General features: G+C 39.8%; 1 protein-coding gene across 1 annotated transcript; it reads right to left on the bottom strand.

Moving 5' to 3' along the window:
- Window positions 1–4,430: 4,430 nt before the first annotated feature.
- Window positions 4,431–15,966, bottom strand: LOC136693969 (zinc-alpha-2-glycoprotein-like). Its single transcript, XM_066667269.1, has 10 exons — window positions 15,715–15,966; window positions 12,818–13,084; window positions 10,644–10,931; window positions 10,193–10,477; window positions 8,016–8,141; window positions 7,817–7,858; window positions 7,495–7,527; window positions 7,167–7,205; window positions 7,014–7,046; window positions 4,431–6,676 (listed from the first exon to the last, which is right to left on the bottom strand). Exons 1-10 carry the CDS (start codon window positions 15,770–15,772, stop codon window positions 6,594–6,596), a joined length of 1,254 nt encoding a protein of 417 aa, XP_066523366.1. The 5' UTR covers window positions 15,773–15,966; the 3' UTR covers window positions 4,431–6,593.
- Window positions 15,967–19,407: the final 3,441 nt, after the last annotated feature.

The following is a 19,407-nucleotide window of genomic DNA, read 5'->3' as shown; positions in this document are numbered from 1 at the left end:
CTTTTCAGGTTTGAAACGTGCATGCACAACATCATGACAAATTTGGAAAGTGGTAAAAGGTTGTTTATACCTCACATTTCACATAACTCCTGTATCATCTTAAATCTTGTGTTTATCATTGTTAAATAACTTTGTCTACATTTTGGACACAATTTATGTGTGGAAGCATTTTTTTACCAGTTTCTGACAGCACTCAAATGCAGCAGAACTCAGTCTTATTATTGACTGCACATGTTCACAAACATGTCTTTCAGTGGCGGATGCTGGTCTTTCAAGGAGGGGAAGCTCAATTTCGGCCTACATCATAAAATGTGTCGGTTTATTTATACATAAATTCTACCCTCTGTTCCTTTTTAAGAAAATGATCTGTGACCCTGTCGTACCAACAAGGCGTCTCTTCCAGGGACTTGACTAGTGTTCTCTCAATGGCCAGCAGAGCTAGGCTTAAACGGCCCTGGCCCATGTGAAGTGTGTCCGCCTGTGAGTGCTTTGTGACGGTGGAGGGGCTCAGCAGCACCCGCTGGACAGAAACTGTGATAGAAGTCAGAAAGAGTGATAGAAGTCAGTCTCCAAACACAAGCAGCTACAAAAAAACACCAGAAATAGAAGCTCGATTTGTCACTAGTCGTTTTTAACAAAGAAAATGCTGCTAAGAGGATTAAGAAAGTCTCAGGTTCAACTCAGAACAGAATGAAAATGTAATGCTCCCACGGATCTTTACACCAAAGGATCGCTGATTCGCTCATTTCGCTGTCAATCAAAAAGGGATTCAGCCTCAGACAGATCATTCAATCATCATGCAGAAGCTGAGCGTCCGGGCCAGCCGAGGCCCGCCCACTGCCCCATAGACCCCCAGAGACGCTGAGCGTCCGATGGGTGGGACAAAGCCCAGCATTTATCCAATGACTCATCTCGTTTCGCTGCACTTCACTGCTTCGCTATTGAGCTCTGTAGACGCTCAGCGTCCTCACTGTTTAAAGCACTGTGAAGCTGCGGGAGTGACTGAGAGGAAAGCCGTGTCTTTACCAGTGATAAGAAGCTGATTCTGAACAAAAGTTGAGCGCGTTGTAGTGCATATTTATTCAATGACATGTACACACAACAGAATATATTTGATCACCTATTTTTTGACATTTTAGGAGAAGCTGAGCTTCCCTTGCAGTCTTAGAGCAATCGCCACTGATATTTTTAGTTTTCATTTAGTTTTCTCCACATACCTGAGCCCTCAAAAGACGTGATGGTAAATAAAACAAAATGGTGGACAAGCACATTATTCATTCTGAAACTATAAACTACTTAAGGGTCTGTGGATTAACAGCTTTACAAATATATTGTGATGTTACGCCAATTTACATAATTTCCCAATGTTAGCATCATTTTAGAATCATATTCTCATCTCTCTTATTAGGCTTCAAGCATTCTAGTGCATAGAACCCTATTGCTTTTGTTTGGCTTTTTCTTTTTCACCTAAAGAAATATATCTGCAGAAGAAACTGTAACAGCTACAGACACCAAAATTGGTGGGTTGGCGTGGCTTGTGTGCATGAAGTTGAATAATTATCCAAAAAACTTTGAAATTTGTTAACATGTTGGCCACCATATGCAAATTAACCTCTCCCATCATTTGCATATTTTACGAACGAAACCTCGAGTTTTATTACAGTGTAGATTCTGAGGTAGCATGTCAAAGATGGCGCACAAAGTCCTATAGGAGGCGCTGTAATAGCTAGGTAGGTGTTTCTCAGCATCCCAATGTTGGACAAAGTTGTCGTCTTGCATGCTGCTTCTGTGGGTGATGCAATAAGTGGGAAATTATGAACGTCACGATACACACAAATGGCCAATGGAGGCACTTCCTATGTACCTAAGTAACTTTGTGTTGATAGCCACTAGGTTAAAAATTCAGATTTTTAACATGAAAATATGGAATATATCATGTAACATACTGAGATGGAATTTAGATTAAAATATACTCTGCAGAATGTCTCACAACATTACAATTACATGTGTTGTCAAAATGGTCATGTTTTTTCTAAGTCGTCAGAAAACTGAGATTTTTGAACTAGTGGATTTTTAAGCAATAGACAAATAATTGTTTTTGCTGCAATCTGCAGAGTTTGGAAGTAAATAATTATCCAAAGGTATGACTTTTGACTGTCGTTGCAAGATGTTGATGAATCCAAGTGGGTAGAGCTTTATACATTCTTCCAGCTGTAACTCAAACAAATTAAGCCCAATTGAACCTTGGTAGATGTGTGTATATATATATATATATATATATATATATATATATATATATATATATATATATATATACCCTGAGGATGCATGTCAAATATGAACAAGATCCACCTGCAATGGGTGCTACAATTGATTAATTGTTTTTGTGTGTTACAGCCCCACCCAGTGCTGCAGTTGCACCACAATTTAATCATGTCATCTGATACACATTTAGATCAAGCCTACAAATGTGTGTAACATTTGGGGAAAGGGTTCCTGAGTTACAGCTTTATTGTTGTGCTTTATTGAATACATGCTCCACTGGTCACTAGGAGGGGCCTTCAAGCCACACAGTGATGAAAGTCTAAATGTTTTTGATAACTATTAAAGTTCAGGTTCTTCTGAATCTGCTAATACCACATATGTCCATGTTACATAAAAACCCAGAGCAGTTTCCATTCAAATATGAGCATACTTGCATTTCTAAGCGGAATGCATGTAATAATTAATGATGTAATGTGATATTATTGGCCACCAGGTAGCGCTAAAGCATCACTTATACAGCACACCAAGCCTGACACTTTTATAAACTCATGTCCATTATAATGATAGTTGATAGTTTTTGTGTAGTTTATGAAAGTTTGAAAATTCTCAATTTTAAACTAATATCTGAGGTTTAACCAGATTTTCTCAAAACCGTTACTGAGTAATGTGTGGGGTCTCAAAGTAAAATAATTATTGCATCTTTTTATTGGCTGGAGTACCTAAATCAATCAGCGCAGTGCAGCATTGTTGTAAATACTTTTTTCTAAAACTTTATTATGGATTTTCAAATTGTGATCAAACATTTTTCCCCAATATCAACCTAAAACCAAACGTTAAATATATTTTCATTTTGCTATAATGATAACAATTCAAAGTTTTTGAAAAGCTTGCAAGTCTGGTGCTTGAGTCCATATTACTTCTCCATTTCAAGAGGCTCAAGATGTGCCAGGGCTCCACAAGTCACTTTTGGTGTAATGTGAAAGCTACTGCTCTCATGTCCCATAGGTCCAGGGTTCAAACCCCTTCCTGGTTCGCAGAATATGTGATCATGAATGCCTTGGGAACCTTATACACAGGGGCAGTTACTAAAGTGTGTTAAACTGAAAAATAATTATTTTAATGTTCATAATAATATTGCGAAATCTGGATCAATAAACACAAATTTACAAGAAAAAGCTTGACAAAAGGAATGTTGTGGCGCATGCTGTTAGTGCTTGACCTTGGAACCAGAAGAACTAGGTTTGAATCCAGTGGCTGATTAGTTTGGCGTATTTCATGTTTGACTGCATATTGATCCCGATTCAAATGGTGTAAAGAAAGCACTAAAAACCTCAAGCCATTGAGTTTGTAGCATTTGACTCGTTCAGTGCTGAAGAGTTATTGTGTTAAACTAGTTCTGTTCACTGCTTTAATCTCCACAGGGACAGAGAGTGTGTTTGTGACACATTCGCTATAAAAAGATGTACATATGTATATGTATATATATATATATATAAATTCATTCATTCATTATCTGTAACCTAGCGGTGGCTTGTTCGCCTGCTGGCCACATTTGTGGATCAGGCTGCATTTGTGTGTGAATACTTATATATTCATTCATCCATTCATTATCTGTAACTGCTTATCCTGTTCAGGGTCCAGAGCCTACCTGGAATCATTGGGCGCAAGGCGGGAATACACCCTGGAGGGGGCGCCAGTCCTTCACAGGGCAACACAGACACACACATTCACTCACACCTACGGACACTTTAGAGTCGCCAATCCACCTACCAATGTGTGTTTTTGGACTGTGGGAGGAAACCAGAGCACCCAAAGGACACGGGGAGAACACACCAACTCCTCACAGACAGTCGCCCGGAGCGGGAATCAAACCCACAACCTCCAGGTCCCCGGAGCTGTGTGACTGCGACACTAACTATATATATATATATTGTTACGCTGCGCTGTGTATATGTGTGTTTTTGTATTAATTTCAACCCATTCCTCATTCTGTTACGGCTCAACCCTAGACTGGGTCGTAACAATATATATATATATATATATATATATATATATATATATATATATATATATATATATATATATATATATATATATGTGTGTGTGTGTGTGTGTGTGCTGGTCATAAAATTAGAATATCTGAAATATCGGAATATATGAAAAAGTTGATTTATTTCAGTAATTCCATTCAAAAAGTGAAACTTGTATATTATACTCATTGATTACACACAGACTGATATATTTCAAGTGTTTATTTCTTTTCATTTGATGATTATAACTGACAACTAATGAAAACCACACTTTCAGTATCTCAGAAAATTAGAACATTGTGAAAAGGTTCAATATTGAAGACACCTGGTGCCACACTCTAATCAGTGAATTAACTCAAAACACCTACAAAGGCCTTTAAATGGTCTCTCAGTCTAGTTCTGTAAGCTACACAATCATGGGGAAGACTTGACAGTTGTCCTAAAAATGACCACTGACACCTTACACAAGCAGGGCAAAACACACAAGGTCACTGTAAAGATGTTGGCTATTCACAGAGCTCTGTGTCCAAACGACACATATGTAAGACATGGGTTCTAAAAATCCTTTTTTTTTGTCTTTGTCTTAAGTAATACTGTAGTTAAGTAGTACTGAATTTAGGGTTTTCATTAGTTGTCAGTTATAATCATCAAATTAAAAGAAACTTCTCATTGAAAAAACAAAAGTTGGATCCAAAATGGCCAACATCAAAATGGCCACCACCCATCTTGAAAAGTTTCCCCCCTATCATATACTAATGTGCCACAAACAGGAAGATAATATCAACAACCATTCCCATTTTATTAAGGTGTATACAAATAAATGGCTCACACTAAAAAAAACATTAAAAAACATAAACATACAAAGCCCATTTTCAGAAAAGTTGTGACATTCGGTTAAAGGCAATAAACAGGAATTCATTTCGGTCAGTAAATAAATACCAAAACACAAAACAGTGTTACATCACATTTCCTTTGACTGACACTGTTTGTGCTTGGGAACTGAGGAGACTAATCGCTGCAGTTCTGAGTTTTGTCCATTCTTTTGCTACAAGACTCCAGCTGCTCCACAGTCTGTGGTCTCCATCACCTGATTCTCCTCATTATGATGACCACAGGACACAGATAATGACGACAGGCCGGTCAGTCTCACACACTGTGTGTGTGTATAAAGTCACACTGTTGTAGCACCAGCAGAATGAGGCCTTGTCCTGTGGTATCATTATATTTTGTGATATTATTTGGAAGTCTTCTTCAACCCATAGACTTCCCATGAAAAGATGTGACTTTAGGGGCAGCTTATTTCCCTAAAATCCCAGTACATTTCTCCACATCAGAGACAAGTTCAGACACACATAGGTCCCAGACAAACATGACCCATGCTGTGTCACTGATGCCTCCTTAATTCCATGAGAGAAGTGTGTTTCTTCAGCTTTAGCTGATAAAAGTCTGGACTATACCTTTAGTCTTTGGTAAAGAGAAATCTCAACATGTGTTTTTCCCAAAAACAAACTCAGTCGTCTGAACACAGCACAGGTTTCCACTTTGTTCTGCACTGTTTGAGATCAGCTTGAGTCCTCAGATGGTATTGCGTAAGAAATGGTCATGCTACTGTGATAAACATTGCTAAACAGAGGGTCAGAAGTCCTTTGGCAAATGGTTTGTTTCTTCAAACAGTTTGACAAATACAACTTGAACCACTTCTACAAGGAGAAACCTTACATCAGTTCAATGCAAAAATGCTGCTGCGTTCTAGGGTTCAAAGTTCCTGCACAGTGAAGGACATCTTTGTCAGCCCTTTGTGATTAAACAGTAGAAACACCGCTCATACTGGGGTTATACCATTTATAACACTAAAAAAAAGTATTAAACTAAGTAACATCATGTTCATTTGTGACCATGTTTAGTTCACTACATCATTTGAACAGCTGTCCTTCAATAGAAACGCTCCAAAATTGCTCTGAATAAAACCTTTTTACATTCACTTCCACTGAAAGTTAAGGTTTTTTTTCCTATGCCATTTTATATTAAAGTAATATTTACAAATAATATCATTAAATGGTAACATATCTACAGCTTGACACGCAACTATACCCCTTCCTTGATCTTTGTGTTGCCCAAGTTGGCCACTCCTCTAGTGTGAGGAAGGACAAGAAGCTGATCCTTTTTTGATGATAATGAAGAGAAAACTGATTTAAATGATCAGACTCATGGTGTAAGACTATAGAATAAAACTGGATTAATGAAGAGATTAAGATGGGCACTGTTACACATTTAATTCTTCTGTTCTTTGATTTTCCCTCAGTCTTCGGAGGATGAAACTATCTGCTCTTCATCCCCCAACATCACAGTGATTTCATCAGCTGTTTTCCCAACACTGGAACCTGAAAAAACAATGGATTTGTTAAATTACAGCTGGTGTGTGATGCTGAGTTTTGCTGTGTTTTAACTCTTCATCTTGGTGTTGAGACTTGGTCTTTCTCCTCTACTTTTACAGTGTTTGTGTTTGTCTCTGGGTGAAGTGGATGGTGTGCTGTGAACATTTATCATTTCAGAATAAACTCTGCAGGTGAATCCCTCTCTCCACTCGTCTGTTTTTAATCTCAGTTCAGGATCAGAGCCTCAGACACTACAGACGTTTACAGAACTATACACAAGTGGATTCAGGAGGAGTGTCACCACAGAGGGATGATGAGGCTTTATTAACTTTATAATACTCACTTCTGCTTTTGTTTGATTCAATGCTTCCACATCCTGAAAAAAGTGAAATATAAAGTCAAGTCAGGACTAATATATGGTGGAATCACTGAAACCAATAATAATTATTCACTCCAAACAGTGTAAATACCAGACATTTTAAATATGGATTATTACCAGAGTCTGAACCAGAGTCAGGAACACACTCCTTGTTCCCTAAAGGAGAAAGCAGTAAAATAAAGAGAAGATCAGAGCACAGAGAAAATAAACAGTAGAAATTTAAAAAGTAGAAATGAATCAGTGCTCTGTTCCAGAAACAATGTTTAAACTGGGTTCAGTTTTATTTCATTTCACAGAGAACAGAGAAAAACAGCTTCACTAATAAACTGTTACATTAACACTGTTGTATTACACTCAAAAATGAAGCTGGAGCTGAAACAAGGACTTTACACTTTGTAGAGTTCACTCAGAGCTCAGAGGAGAAATAAACTATAAATCAACTCACCGTTTACCACAGACCTCAGAGGAATCTTCACACCTGAAAAAGAAAGATTTAGAGAGAGGTGAGTACAGATGTGCAGTAACATCTGCTGTGTCCTGATTGACTGGTTCCACATTCACTCATTAACCCTTCACTGACTAAACATGTTCAGCACAGTCTCAGTGTGAATGTGAAGGACTCTGATTGCTGAGGAAGCTCAGGCTGGAGTGGATCTCCAGCACTTTGAGGGAGATGAAGAAATAGATCACAAACAACAACTTGTAGAACTGGAGAAATCTCTGTGTTCAGATGGGGATCAGGAGAATGAACAGACAGTGACACTCACCAATGACCTGAGGAGACGGGGGAGGAGTTCTTTTTCTTCTTCCTTCAAATACAGTTTAAACAACGATACATTATTAACTTTTATATATTTTTTATTTTTTATATAACAATGAATAGAAACATACTGTAGATTTATAATATTTGTGTACAATTAAAATTGAGTGATTTATGAAGTATATTAGGAATATCATCATACTCACTTTTCACCCTCTGTTTATAGACAATGAACACACACACTACAGCCTCCAACACCACCACCACCACTGCTCCAACCACTGCTCCAATCATCACACCATTAACACCTGAAGAGTCACTGTGTTTCCTTTCTGTAAACAGAAAAGTGTTTGGAATAAAATAAACCCCTGTAGCCCTGTGAAGGACTGGCGTCCCCTCCAGGGTGTATTCCCGCCTTGCGCCCAATGATTCCAGGTAGGCTCTGGACCCCCCGCGACCCTAAATTGGATAAGCGGTTACAGATAATGGATGGATAAACCCCTGTAAGAACTGTAACTACTGTAAGAACAGTGGGATATTCTGAGACTAATGGAGGACTCTCTACTCTTCAGTGTTTGTGGATTAAAATAAACCCCTGTAAGAACTGTAACTACTGTAAGAACAGTGGGATATTCTGAGTCTAATGGAGGACTCTCTACTCTTCAGTGTTTCTGGATTAAAATAAACCCCTGTAAGAACTGTAACTACTGTAAGAACAGTGGGATATTCTGAGTCTAATGGAGGACTCTACTCTTCAGTGTTTCTGGATTAAAATAAACCCCTGTAAGGACTGTAACTACTGTAAGAACAGTGGGATATTCTGAGTCTAATGGAGGACTCTCTACTCTTCAGTGTTTCTGGATTAAAATAAACCCCTGTAAGAACTGTAACTACTGTAAGAACAGTGGGATATTCTGAGACTAATGGAGGACTCTCTACTCTTCAGTGTTTGTGGATTAAAATAAACCCCTGTAAGAACTGTAACTACTGTAAGAACAGTGGGATATTCTGAGTCTAATGGAGGACTCTCTACTCTTCAGTGTTTCTGGATTAAAATAAACCCCTGTAAGAACTGTAACTACTGTAAGAACAGTGGGATATTCTGAGTCTAATGGAGGACTCTACTCTTCAGTGTTTCTGGATTAAAATAAACCCCTGTAAGGACTGTAACTACTGTAAGAACAGTGGGATATTCTGAGTCTAATGGAGGACTCTCTACTCTTCAGTGTTTCTGGATTAAAATAAACCCCTGTAAGAACTGTAACTACTGTAAGAACAGTGGGATATTCTGAGTCTAATGGAGGACTCTACTCTTCAGTGTTTCTGGATTAAAATAAACCCCTGTAAGAACTGTAACTACTGTAAGAACAGTGGGATATTCTGAGACTAATGGAGGACTCTCTACTCTTCAGTGTTTCTGGATTAAAATAAACCCCTGTAAGAACTGTAACTACTGTAAGAACAGTGGGATATTCTGAGTCTAATAGAGGACTCTCTACTCTTCAGTGTTTCTGGATTAAAATAAACCCCTGTAAGAACTGTAACTACTGTAAGAACAGTGGGATATTCTGAGACTAATGGAGGACTCTCTACTCTTCAGTGTTTCTGGATTAAAATAAACCCCTGTAAGAACTGTAACTACTGTAAGAACAGTGGGATATTCTGAGACTAATGGAGGACTCTCTACTCTTCAGTGTTTCTGGATTAAAATAAACCCCTGTAAGAACTGTAACTACTGTAAGAACAGTGGGATATTCTGAGTCTAATAGAGGACTCTCTACTCTTCAGTGTTTCTGGATTAAAATAAACCCCTGTAAGAACTGTAACTACTGTAAGAACAGTGGGATATTCTGAGTCTAATGGAGGACTCTCTACTCTTCAGTGTTTGTGGATTAAAATAAACCCCTGTAAGAACTGTAACTACTGTAAGAACAGTGGGATATTCTGAGTCTAATGGAGGACTCTCTCTACTCTTCAGTGTTTCTGGATTAAAATAAACCCCTGTAAGAACTGTAACTACTGTAAGAACAGTGGGATATTCTGAGTCTAATGGAGGACTCTACTCTTCAGTGTTTCTGGATTAAAATAAACCCCTGTAAGAACTGTAACTACTGTAAGAACAGTGGGATATTCTGAGTCTAATAGAGGACTCTCTACTCTTCAGTGTTTCTGGATTAAAATAAACCCCTGTAAGAACTGTAACTACTGTAAGAACAGTGGGATATTCTGAGTCTAATGGAGGACTCTCTACTCTTCAGTGTTTCTGGATTAAAATAAACCCCTGTAAGAACTGTAACTACTGTAAGAACAGTGGGATATTCTGAGTCTAATGGAGGACTCTACTCTTCAGTGTTAGTGGATAATCAAACACAGATAAATTTACCCCAGGGTTTAATCACTGATACATTGAAGGAGCTGTGTTCCACATAACAGTCGTATCCTGCTGTATCTTCCTCCTGGACGTCCAAACTCTTCCTCAGCTGGTAGGTTCCATCACCATTGGGTCTGACTCCTGAGGATGTTAGTAGATGATCAGGGAGTGAAGTGGTGAATCTCCTCAGTCTCATCTTCAGGTCTTTGGGGTAGAAGCCCGTGGCCAGGCAGGTCAGGGTCAGTCTGCTGGACTCAGTCTGAGATTTCTTCTTCAACACATACACATCTGGAACAGCTGCATAGAGGAACAGTGTAAACACACAATGTGTTTCTGTCAGAATTCAGATCTATAAAAACTGATCACAAAGTACATAAAGAATCATTATAAAATGGTAATAAACACTAACACTGTTTCTAAAATAGTGAAGTGTTGTGAACTGAAGCAAAAGCAGGAGACTCACTTGGTTTGGTTACAGTAGGAACATACGGCAAATAGATCCTCAGCCACTTCACACAGTCCTCACATTTCTGATTAACAGCACTGTGTAGATATGTATTTTCATTATTCCACCTCTTCTCCAGGTCACTGCTCTGAGAGGCTGAGACTGTCCACTTCCTCAGGGCCCAGTTATAAGAGATTAAATCTTCTCCATCATAGTGAAGATCATTAATGCAGTTTAAAGGAGAAACTGATCCGTCAGGAAGTGTTTCCCCCTCACAGCCGAGTCTCCACTGAAGAACATGACGCTCTGAAACAGAGGAGAACTCAGTTCACCAGGAATCACCATCAGAATCTGCACTGTACACACACCTGATCACACACACACACACACACACACTCTGTAAAATACACACACACTCTGTAAAATACACACACAGACACTGAACTAACTCTTCCTGAACGTTATACAGCACATCAACTCTTACAGACTCTGGGTAAAACACACCAAAGTTTATAAACACACTGATGACGACTGTGTCTGTAATAGGATTATAACAATGCACTCTGCTCAGGATTCGATTTAACACTCTAGATCTGATCTGGATCTAAAATACCCGTAATATTTTAACAATTCAATCCTTACTATATTTGATTTAATCTGATTGCTGTGTTTCTATTCTCCTAGCGCTGTGTTGGTTATGGTTTGTGAAGAGAGCTCAGTGCTCAGAGTTACAACGCTCAAATCAACAGCTCTCAGTGCTTCTAGGTTCCAGTAGATGGTGCGTCTAGTGTTAAACCCCTAACCCACTGAAGTCTGAGCTCCTGCCGCTGAGATAAAACAGAGTATTTAAAATACCTTTGTGCATTATTAAACATATTAAACATATCCCTAGAAACACTGAACAGTCCACATTTCAAACAGATTCAGACTGAACTAAATGTGTGTGTTTAGGACGTTGTGAGATAAACTGAAGTAACAAGACAGTTTCAGTTGAATATTTTCTTTCAGGAAACAGGGAAAACACTAAATGTTTCCACACTTCAAAGCACACATTGCATCCTCAGTCTCCCCTTTTGCCCAGGTTCCGTTGCAGAACGAAAGCAGCTGCAGTGCTAACAAGGGCAGGAATGTGGTGTGGGACATGTCAGTTTAAACAATAGCGACCTCTAATGTTGCTTGTTGCAACCCTCTCTTTAACTGGTGTTTTACAGTAGTGTGTGTGTGTGTGTGTGTGTGTGTGTGTTAATAAATGATTCTGTTGTGTGAAATAAAAGTTCATTTTTATTTAAATTCATTGATTCATTCATTCATTCATTATCTGTAAGCGCTTATCCAGTTCAGGGTCACGGTGGGTCCAGAGCCTACCTGGAATCATTGGGCGCAAGGCAAGAACACACCCTGGAGGGGGCGCCAGTCCTTCACAGGGCAACACACACACATTCACTCACACACTCACACCTATGGACACTTTTGTGTCACCAATCCACCTGCAACGTGTGTTTTTGGACTGTGGGAGGAAACCGGAGCACCCGGAGGAAACCCACGCAGACACAGAGAGAACACACCACACTCCTCACAGACAGTCACCCGGAGGAAACCCACGCAGACACAGAGAGAACACACCACACTCCTCACAGACAGTCACCCGGAGCGGCAATCGAACCCACAACCTCCAGGACCCTGGAGCTGTGTGACTGCGACACTACCTGCTGCACCACCATGCCGCCCTATGTTTAAATACGTTACTGTTATTAATTTATTTAATAATTCAGAAAGACTACAAAACATGCAGAACACAGGTCAGTAACGTTGCTGCTTTTAGACCCTCTGCTGTTTTAAATCTACGAAAGAAAATTGGCTCAACTAATAAATGTTTGGTTTGACTAAAATTTTTTATTTTATCTTTTTATAATCCCTCACAAGAAAACAATGACTCATACAGTGCCAACAGCCAACTGCTAACTCAACTGTTCTGAGTGAATCCCCAGTGAAGATGATGACAGTCTCCAGGAGGAGAGACCACTGTTAGTCGACTGTGGGCTGATGGAGTGTGTTGTGTTTATTCTGTGACTGAGATGAAGATGAAGAAATGAAGAGCTCTAATCAGAGCAGTGTGTGTAAATCTACAGACACTTCTTCCTCTGAGAGGAGGACGTACATCTTTAAAAAGAAGAACAGCAGCAGTTTCTCACCTGACGGATCATGGCCAGAGAACTTCATCTGTTTGTTGAGGAACTCATTTAAAAGATCCCCATCAAGCTTCAGTTTCTCAGTTCCTGTTCTCCACTCCCTCTCCTCTATCTCCTTCACCCAGCTCTGTTTAGGAGTCCTGATACCGTCCCGACTGCTGTAGGAGTCCAACTGTGTGTCGTCCAGCAGAGTCTCTACACTGAACTGGTAGGTGTTATTCACAGAGAGGTCTGAGTGGACGGTGAAGAGGTAAAACAGAGAGTGTTTATCTGGGGGAAATAAATAAAACACATGAAGCAACGACTAAATTAAACACACAGAGGATAATGAATGTAAATCAATCAGAGATAAAGATCTGATCAGTTTCTCATCTGAGCTACAAGTGTCCTCTGGAGAAAACAAGGAATGGAGTGTCTGTGATCCACAAATAAAACCAGCTCTTACTGCAGCAAAGAGAAACACTCTCCTGATTAGCAGCATCTTCAGAAGAAACACTGCTTTAGCTGTGGACAGCTCCATCCATCGCATTGTGTTTGTGTTCAACTTTCTTCTTATTTAAAAATATATATACACAAAGTAATAAAAATAAGTTCATATTCTTGGTGTACGATATGAAAATAGTTTCTAACTCTATTGTATACAGCCATTTACCTACAGAGACCCTGTAAATCTAGTCCTAGTGACTGTATCAACATGATTTTTATTGTAGGGACTGAGGAGAGACTCTAGTGTCTCACACACTGTAAACTCTCCTTACTCTGTGTTACATTCACACACCACCAGCAGAGACTGTAGTTACTGTTCTGTCAGTTCACCTCAGAACACACACACAGCCTGAGACAGGGCGAGTGACACCAAGGAGGATTACATTAGAGTTCAGAGCTCAACAAGGAACCGTTCTTCAAAGTTTTACTTTAACTGCAGTCAGGGCTGGACTGGGAACTAAATTCAGCCCTGGACTTGTTTGTAGACCAGCCGACTACAACCACACTACAACACCAAAGTAAAAACATTTAGCACTCCCCCTACGTTCATGTTCCACATGTGAGGAAGACTCCAGTCTAGAACGAGTAGAACACAAGTAACCAGTAAGATGTCAAATAATGTTAGACACTAACACATGTAAAGATATAATATTCTCTCTGTGTTCTGAGCAGAGTCTGAGATTCCACAGAGCAGCACTGAGGTTTACTCTTTTGTTTTATAGACAGAGTCCAATGATGAACAGGACTTCAGTACACTTTGAGTTCTGATGTCTTTATTTGTAATAACACGGGGTTGTTCTCTGATAATAATTCTCATATCTGAAACGTACAGCTGTAGTGTTCAGAAATGAAGATTATGTCATAAGTATCCAGTCAAAAGCGGTGCTGCTATGTGTTATATTCTGATACCCAGAGGATCTTCTGTTTATTGTTGTCTACAGACATCTTTGGGCACTGGAGAGAGGGGAACTTTTGATGTTCAACACTGATACACCAGGGATCTGCGGCTCATTGTTCAGAGAAATTTATGAAGACTTGATTGTGTGAATGAGGGGTTGATTGGGGTGTGGGTGCATATATATATATATATGTGTGTTATAGGCTTAACATTTAAAAATAATAATGTTAACAATGCTATACGTAATAGCACTGGACTGTAACACCACATTAGTAACTAACCAGTACATCACAGCTGCACAATGCAGCACTGCCTTGTCTGCCTCTACTACCCAATCAGATCAAAGAACCACGCAGTGTTCAATAAAAGTGCAAAGGACTGTGTAAGGAACTGGGAAACAGTCATAAACCAATCAGCTTCAAAGAGACGAAAAGAAGAAGGGTCATAGCTGATGAAATAAAGAGTACTATAAAACTTTACATTTTGAACAAGTTATTAACTGAATGAAGAAGAACATTCAAATGAAAGTGAAACCTCTGTATAATCTACAATGTATAACTGTAGTCTACCAGTCATTCACAACAGTAACATACACAGAGAACCTCGATGGAAAATAAACAACAACATACAGCTGAAAAATGAGGGAGAGTCGTATAAACCCTGTCAATAGGTTACGAGGCAGATTTATATCAAACACTTTAAAGTATTTCTTTAAAACCTCAGAGTTATATGCTCAGTTCCAGTGCCACACTGTGCGCCTTGAAATGCCGGAGTGTGGAGTGGGCGGTGTTTTGTGGGCGGAGCGTGGAGTGGGCGGTGTTTTGTGGGCGGAGTGTGGAGTGGGCGGTGTTTTGTGGGCGGAGCGTGGAGTGGGCGGTGTTTTGTGTGGGCGGAGTGTGGAGTGGGCGGTGTTTTGTGTGGGCGGAGTGTGGAGTGGGCGGTGTTTTGTGTGGGCGGAGTGTGGAGTGGGCGGTGTTTTGTGGGCGGTGTTTTGTACACTGTTTGTCCTAATTTCTAATTCCTAATATGTTTAATACTGATGTTATTATAAAACACGGTTTACTTTTTACATGTTCATGACTCAAAATGAATAAAAATGCTGTGCTCTAAACGATATGAAGAGAACAATGTTGTAATAAAGCTAAAACGAAGGGTGTGTGTGTGTGTGTGTGTGTGTGTGAACAGAACCGAACAGAAGTGAGAAACCACAGATGGTGGTGGTGGGGGTTGTTTGTTCTAACTCCAGTTAAACAGAATAAACTCTATTAGTTTAAATGTGACCCAATGTAGGATCAAACACCTCGTTTATTTGTAACATTTCCTAGTCGTTGCGCAGTTACATTCTCTTCGGTTGGTGTTAGTTAGTGACTTCTGTTCCTCCGCGATTAAGAAAATTACATTTCAGAAATTTTAGGACGTTGTTTGTGAGCGAAAGGAGGGTCGAAACCCGACTATCATCCTAACTTTACCGACCTTATTTACTTCAGAAACAGAGGATTAATTCAGAAAAACTCACCTCCGAGGACTGACGGAAATACAAACAGCAAAGCAGCAAAATGTGTAACAGCGCCCATCTTTATCTCTTCATTAATCCAGGTTTATTCCATATTCTAGTTGCTCATGATATTTCCCTCTATCCAACACAGTGAATCTGATAATTTCAGGCAGCTGTTTTTTCATTATCGTCAAAAAAGGACCAGCTTCTTGTCCCTCCTCACAGCGGAGAGTGAACTAAATATGCGCAGAGATCAGGAAATGTATAGACGCGACAAGATTTTCGGTTGTTTAAACCACGCCCGTCTTGTTCTCAAGGACGAAATGTTCTCCAGGACGAAAAACAGGAAATGACGTTGCACATGGTGTTTGTCTCTGTTCACAACGGTCCACACACAGACATAAGACATTAGAGCTATAGATAACAACAATAAAGATTATAACCTCTACAATTATATACTTCAATAGTAAATGTAAATAGTAAATGAGTAATAATTCCTGAGTCATTGTAGTGTGTTCTGTTACTGGTAAATGGTTTGCTAGAACAGGGGGTAAACACTGAAATGTGAGTGTACTCCACAACCATCTCATCTTCTCTTGATCTAATTCAGGGACTAGGTACAGGACAAACACAGAGGACCACACCTCTCTCTTCCCCCACTGCTCCCTCTAGTTCCTCCTGAGAATCCTCTGACATTGGTGAAGTAGTAGCTGACACTTTCAGACAGATTAGTCTTGGTGTCGCTGTTGCAGGGTCCTACGGTGGGACCGGAGCCTACCTCTAATCATTGGGCGCAAGGCGGGAATACACCCTGGAGGGGGCGCCAGTCCTTCACAGGGCAACACAGACACACACACATTCACTCACACACTCACACCTACGGACACTTTTGAGTCGATCCACTTACCAACGTGTGTTTTTGGACTGTGGGAGGAAACAAGAGCACCCAGAGGAAACCCACGCAGACACAGAGAGAACACATCAACTCCTCACAGACAATCACCCGGAGGAAACCCACGCAGACACAGGGAGAACACACCACACTCCTCACAGACAGTCACCCGGAGGAAACCCACGCAGACACAGGGAGAACACACCACACTCCTCACAGACAGTCACCCGGAGGAAACCCACACAGACACAGGGAGAACACACCACACTCCTCACAGACAGTCACCCGGAGGAAACCCACGCAGACACGGGGAGAACACACCACACTCCTCACAGACAGTCACCCAGAGGAAACCCACGCAGACACAGGGAGAACACACCACACTCCTCACAGACAGTCACCCGGAGCAGGAATTGAAACCACAACCTCTAGGCCCCTGGAGCTGTGTGACTGCTGCACCACTGTGCTACCCAGTTTAAATGATTTTACTTAAGTCAAATTAAAGTGGACTAAACACCTCAGATAAATGAATCCTATATTTCTCTCAGTCCAGATGAAAGACCATTTAAAACATTACACTTCCTGTTCCATTTTTCACACTTAAAGACTAAAATGATGGTTCTTCAGTGGTTCTTTTTTAAATGGTTCTGTATAGACTCTGAACACTCAGAACCTTGTGTGTGATTAACTGGTTCTCTGTACTGTGAAGGGGTTCTGATGGAGAATGTGCTATAGATGGTTCTATACAGCACCTTTTAGAAAAGGGTTCTCTATTGTTACAGTGTCAGGTTTATTACAGACACATTGTCAGATATCTTTAATCTCACAAAGGACGTGCTGTAAAATTGAGACTCTCAGCTTGAAGCTGTATTTCTAGTATATTCTGAGCTGTTTGGAGCTAGTTCCACCTAGAGTTCTGGTTCCCCATAATTGTGTCTGCGGAAATACCCTTCTCGAGTTTTTCATTTTGAAAGCAGGTCTACATCACCAGTGTCCAGTAGAAAATCGGGATTGTCCTCTGTCATCTGTTTCTAGGCAGATTACACAGTCTGAGGTTGTGTCTGTTTACTGCAGTATTTCTCAGTCCTGGTCCTGGTGGGACATGGCACATTTTAGAGATTCTAATGCTTCCAAGAACCCTGATATGACATAATGAGCTCAATAACCCCTTCAGAAGATGAAGTGGGTGTGAATGAGTGAGGAGTAAAGTATAAACAGAACAGAGAACTTCTGGTTTACTGTCATGTGTAGGCACAACAGCAAAACCTTTACAAGAATTATTAATAATAATATAAATTATAATAACATTATTGTTGTTATAATTATTAATAATAAAACCTGCGGGCGAGGATATTATTTAAAGAAAAATAATAAATTATTAAAACATCAATAACTTATGTTTATAACCAACTTATAAATAATAATTGTGTATATTAGTAAACCATATACCCTTAATATTTTTCATCAGCAAGTTTCAGCTATATAAGAAAGACTGCACGAAATGGATGGGCAAGTTTTTGAGCTAGAGATGAAGAATAGTTGGCTAGCTACAGAGTTGCAGAAGAGAGCCATACAGTGTGAAGGGCTCGAGAGAACAGTACAGGATTTGGTAAATCTGGACAGGCATCTTAACCTACGGTTGATAGGAGTCAAAGAGAGGCTTGAAAGAGAGTGCATTAGGCAGCTGAAGTGCTAGGAGTTGAACTAGTGGAGAACAAGCTCCAGTGTGTGCACAGAGACTTGGTTCCCTTGCTGGAAGATTGATACCCTCCAAGGCCAATAATTATGTGATTCCAACAAACCTGAGAGTGGGAAAAGGTCGTAGAGTGGGAAAAGGTGATCTCTGCAGTAAGGCAGAAAGTTAAGAAGAAGACTGAGCCGAAATGGCAAGGTTGCCAAACCTCCTTTACCCCAGACATCACCAAAGACAAGCCAGGTAGAAATTCACAAACTGGACATTCGTGAGTAAAAAATATGGAATGATCAAGAAAGCCAACCTGGACCTGGGGGGATCACAGGGGAAGGGTGTTTAAAGGCAGTAGAAACATGACCTCAGCACCAGCTCAAGAATGAAAAAAAACGGTGCCTCTGCTGCAGCTGAAGCCGGAGACCATCACATTTCCCCCTGCACCTGAGAGAGGCTGGGATCACCCGCTCCAAAAAGGAAAAGTTTTCTCTACATATCTGTGTGATTTGAGCCTCAGTTCGCTGGAAAATAATCTGCTGTGGTGTACAAACCCCAAGTGTCTGTTAGCTGGCCAGCTATGTTTCTAAACAGTATAGAACGTCTTATTTTACTTATTTTATAACTTTTCTGTTCCTCCAACACCAGTCACTGAAATTTACTCTCTCAGGATTTTTATCATCAACATCATAACAAATAATAATAATAATAATAATAATAATAATAATCATAATAATAGTAATAAAACTTTTTTGGTGCTGTATAGAACCGTTTTTAAAAAGATGCTGTATAGAACCATTTAAAGCACATCTGAAGAACCCCTTTCATGATGCAAAGAACACTTTAATCATGCAGAAGGTTCTTCAAGTGTTCAAGGTTCCATACAGAACCATTTTCTTTAACAAAGAACCCTTGTAGAATCATCATTTTTAAGTGTGTGCTTATAGTTTATCTTAATCATTTGTAAAAACCTTAAAAGTCAATAAGAATCATTGTTTTTTTGTCTAATAGTGGAAGTGTCAGAGATCTTACTGAAAATGTTCCTGTAAAGAATAAGCGCAGACCTGAGAATGTGAATTCAGTTGTTTCACATGTTAAGGTCCACACCACATTATCACTGTTTTATATAAAGACACTC

This window comes from Hoplias malabaricus, chromosome 4, assembly GCF_029633855.1.
Source record: "Hoplias malabaricus isolate fHopMal1 chromosome 4, fHopMal1.hap1, whole genome shotgun sequence".
Lineage (NCBI taxonomy): Eukaryota > Metazoa > Chordata > Actinopteri > Characiformes > Erythrinidae > Hoplias > Hoplias malabaricus.
Note: the sequence above shows the minus strand (reverse complement) of the source record. Positions and strands in the feature narration are given on the sequence as shown.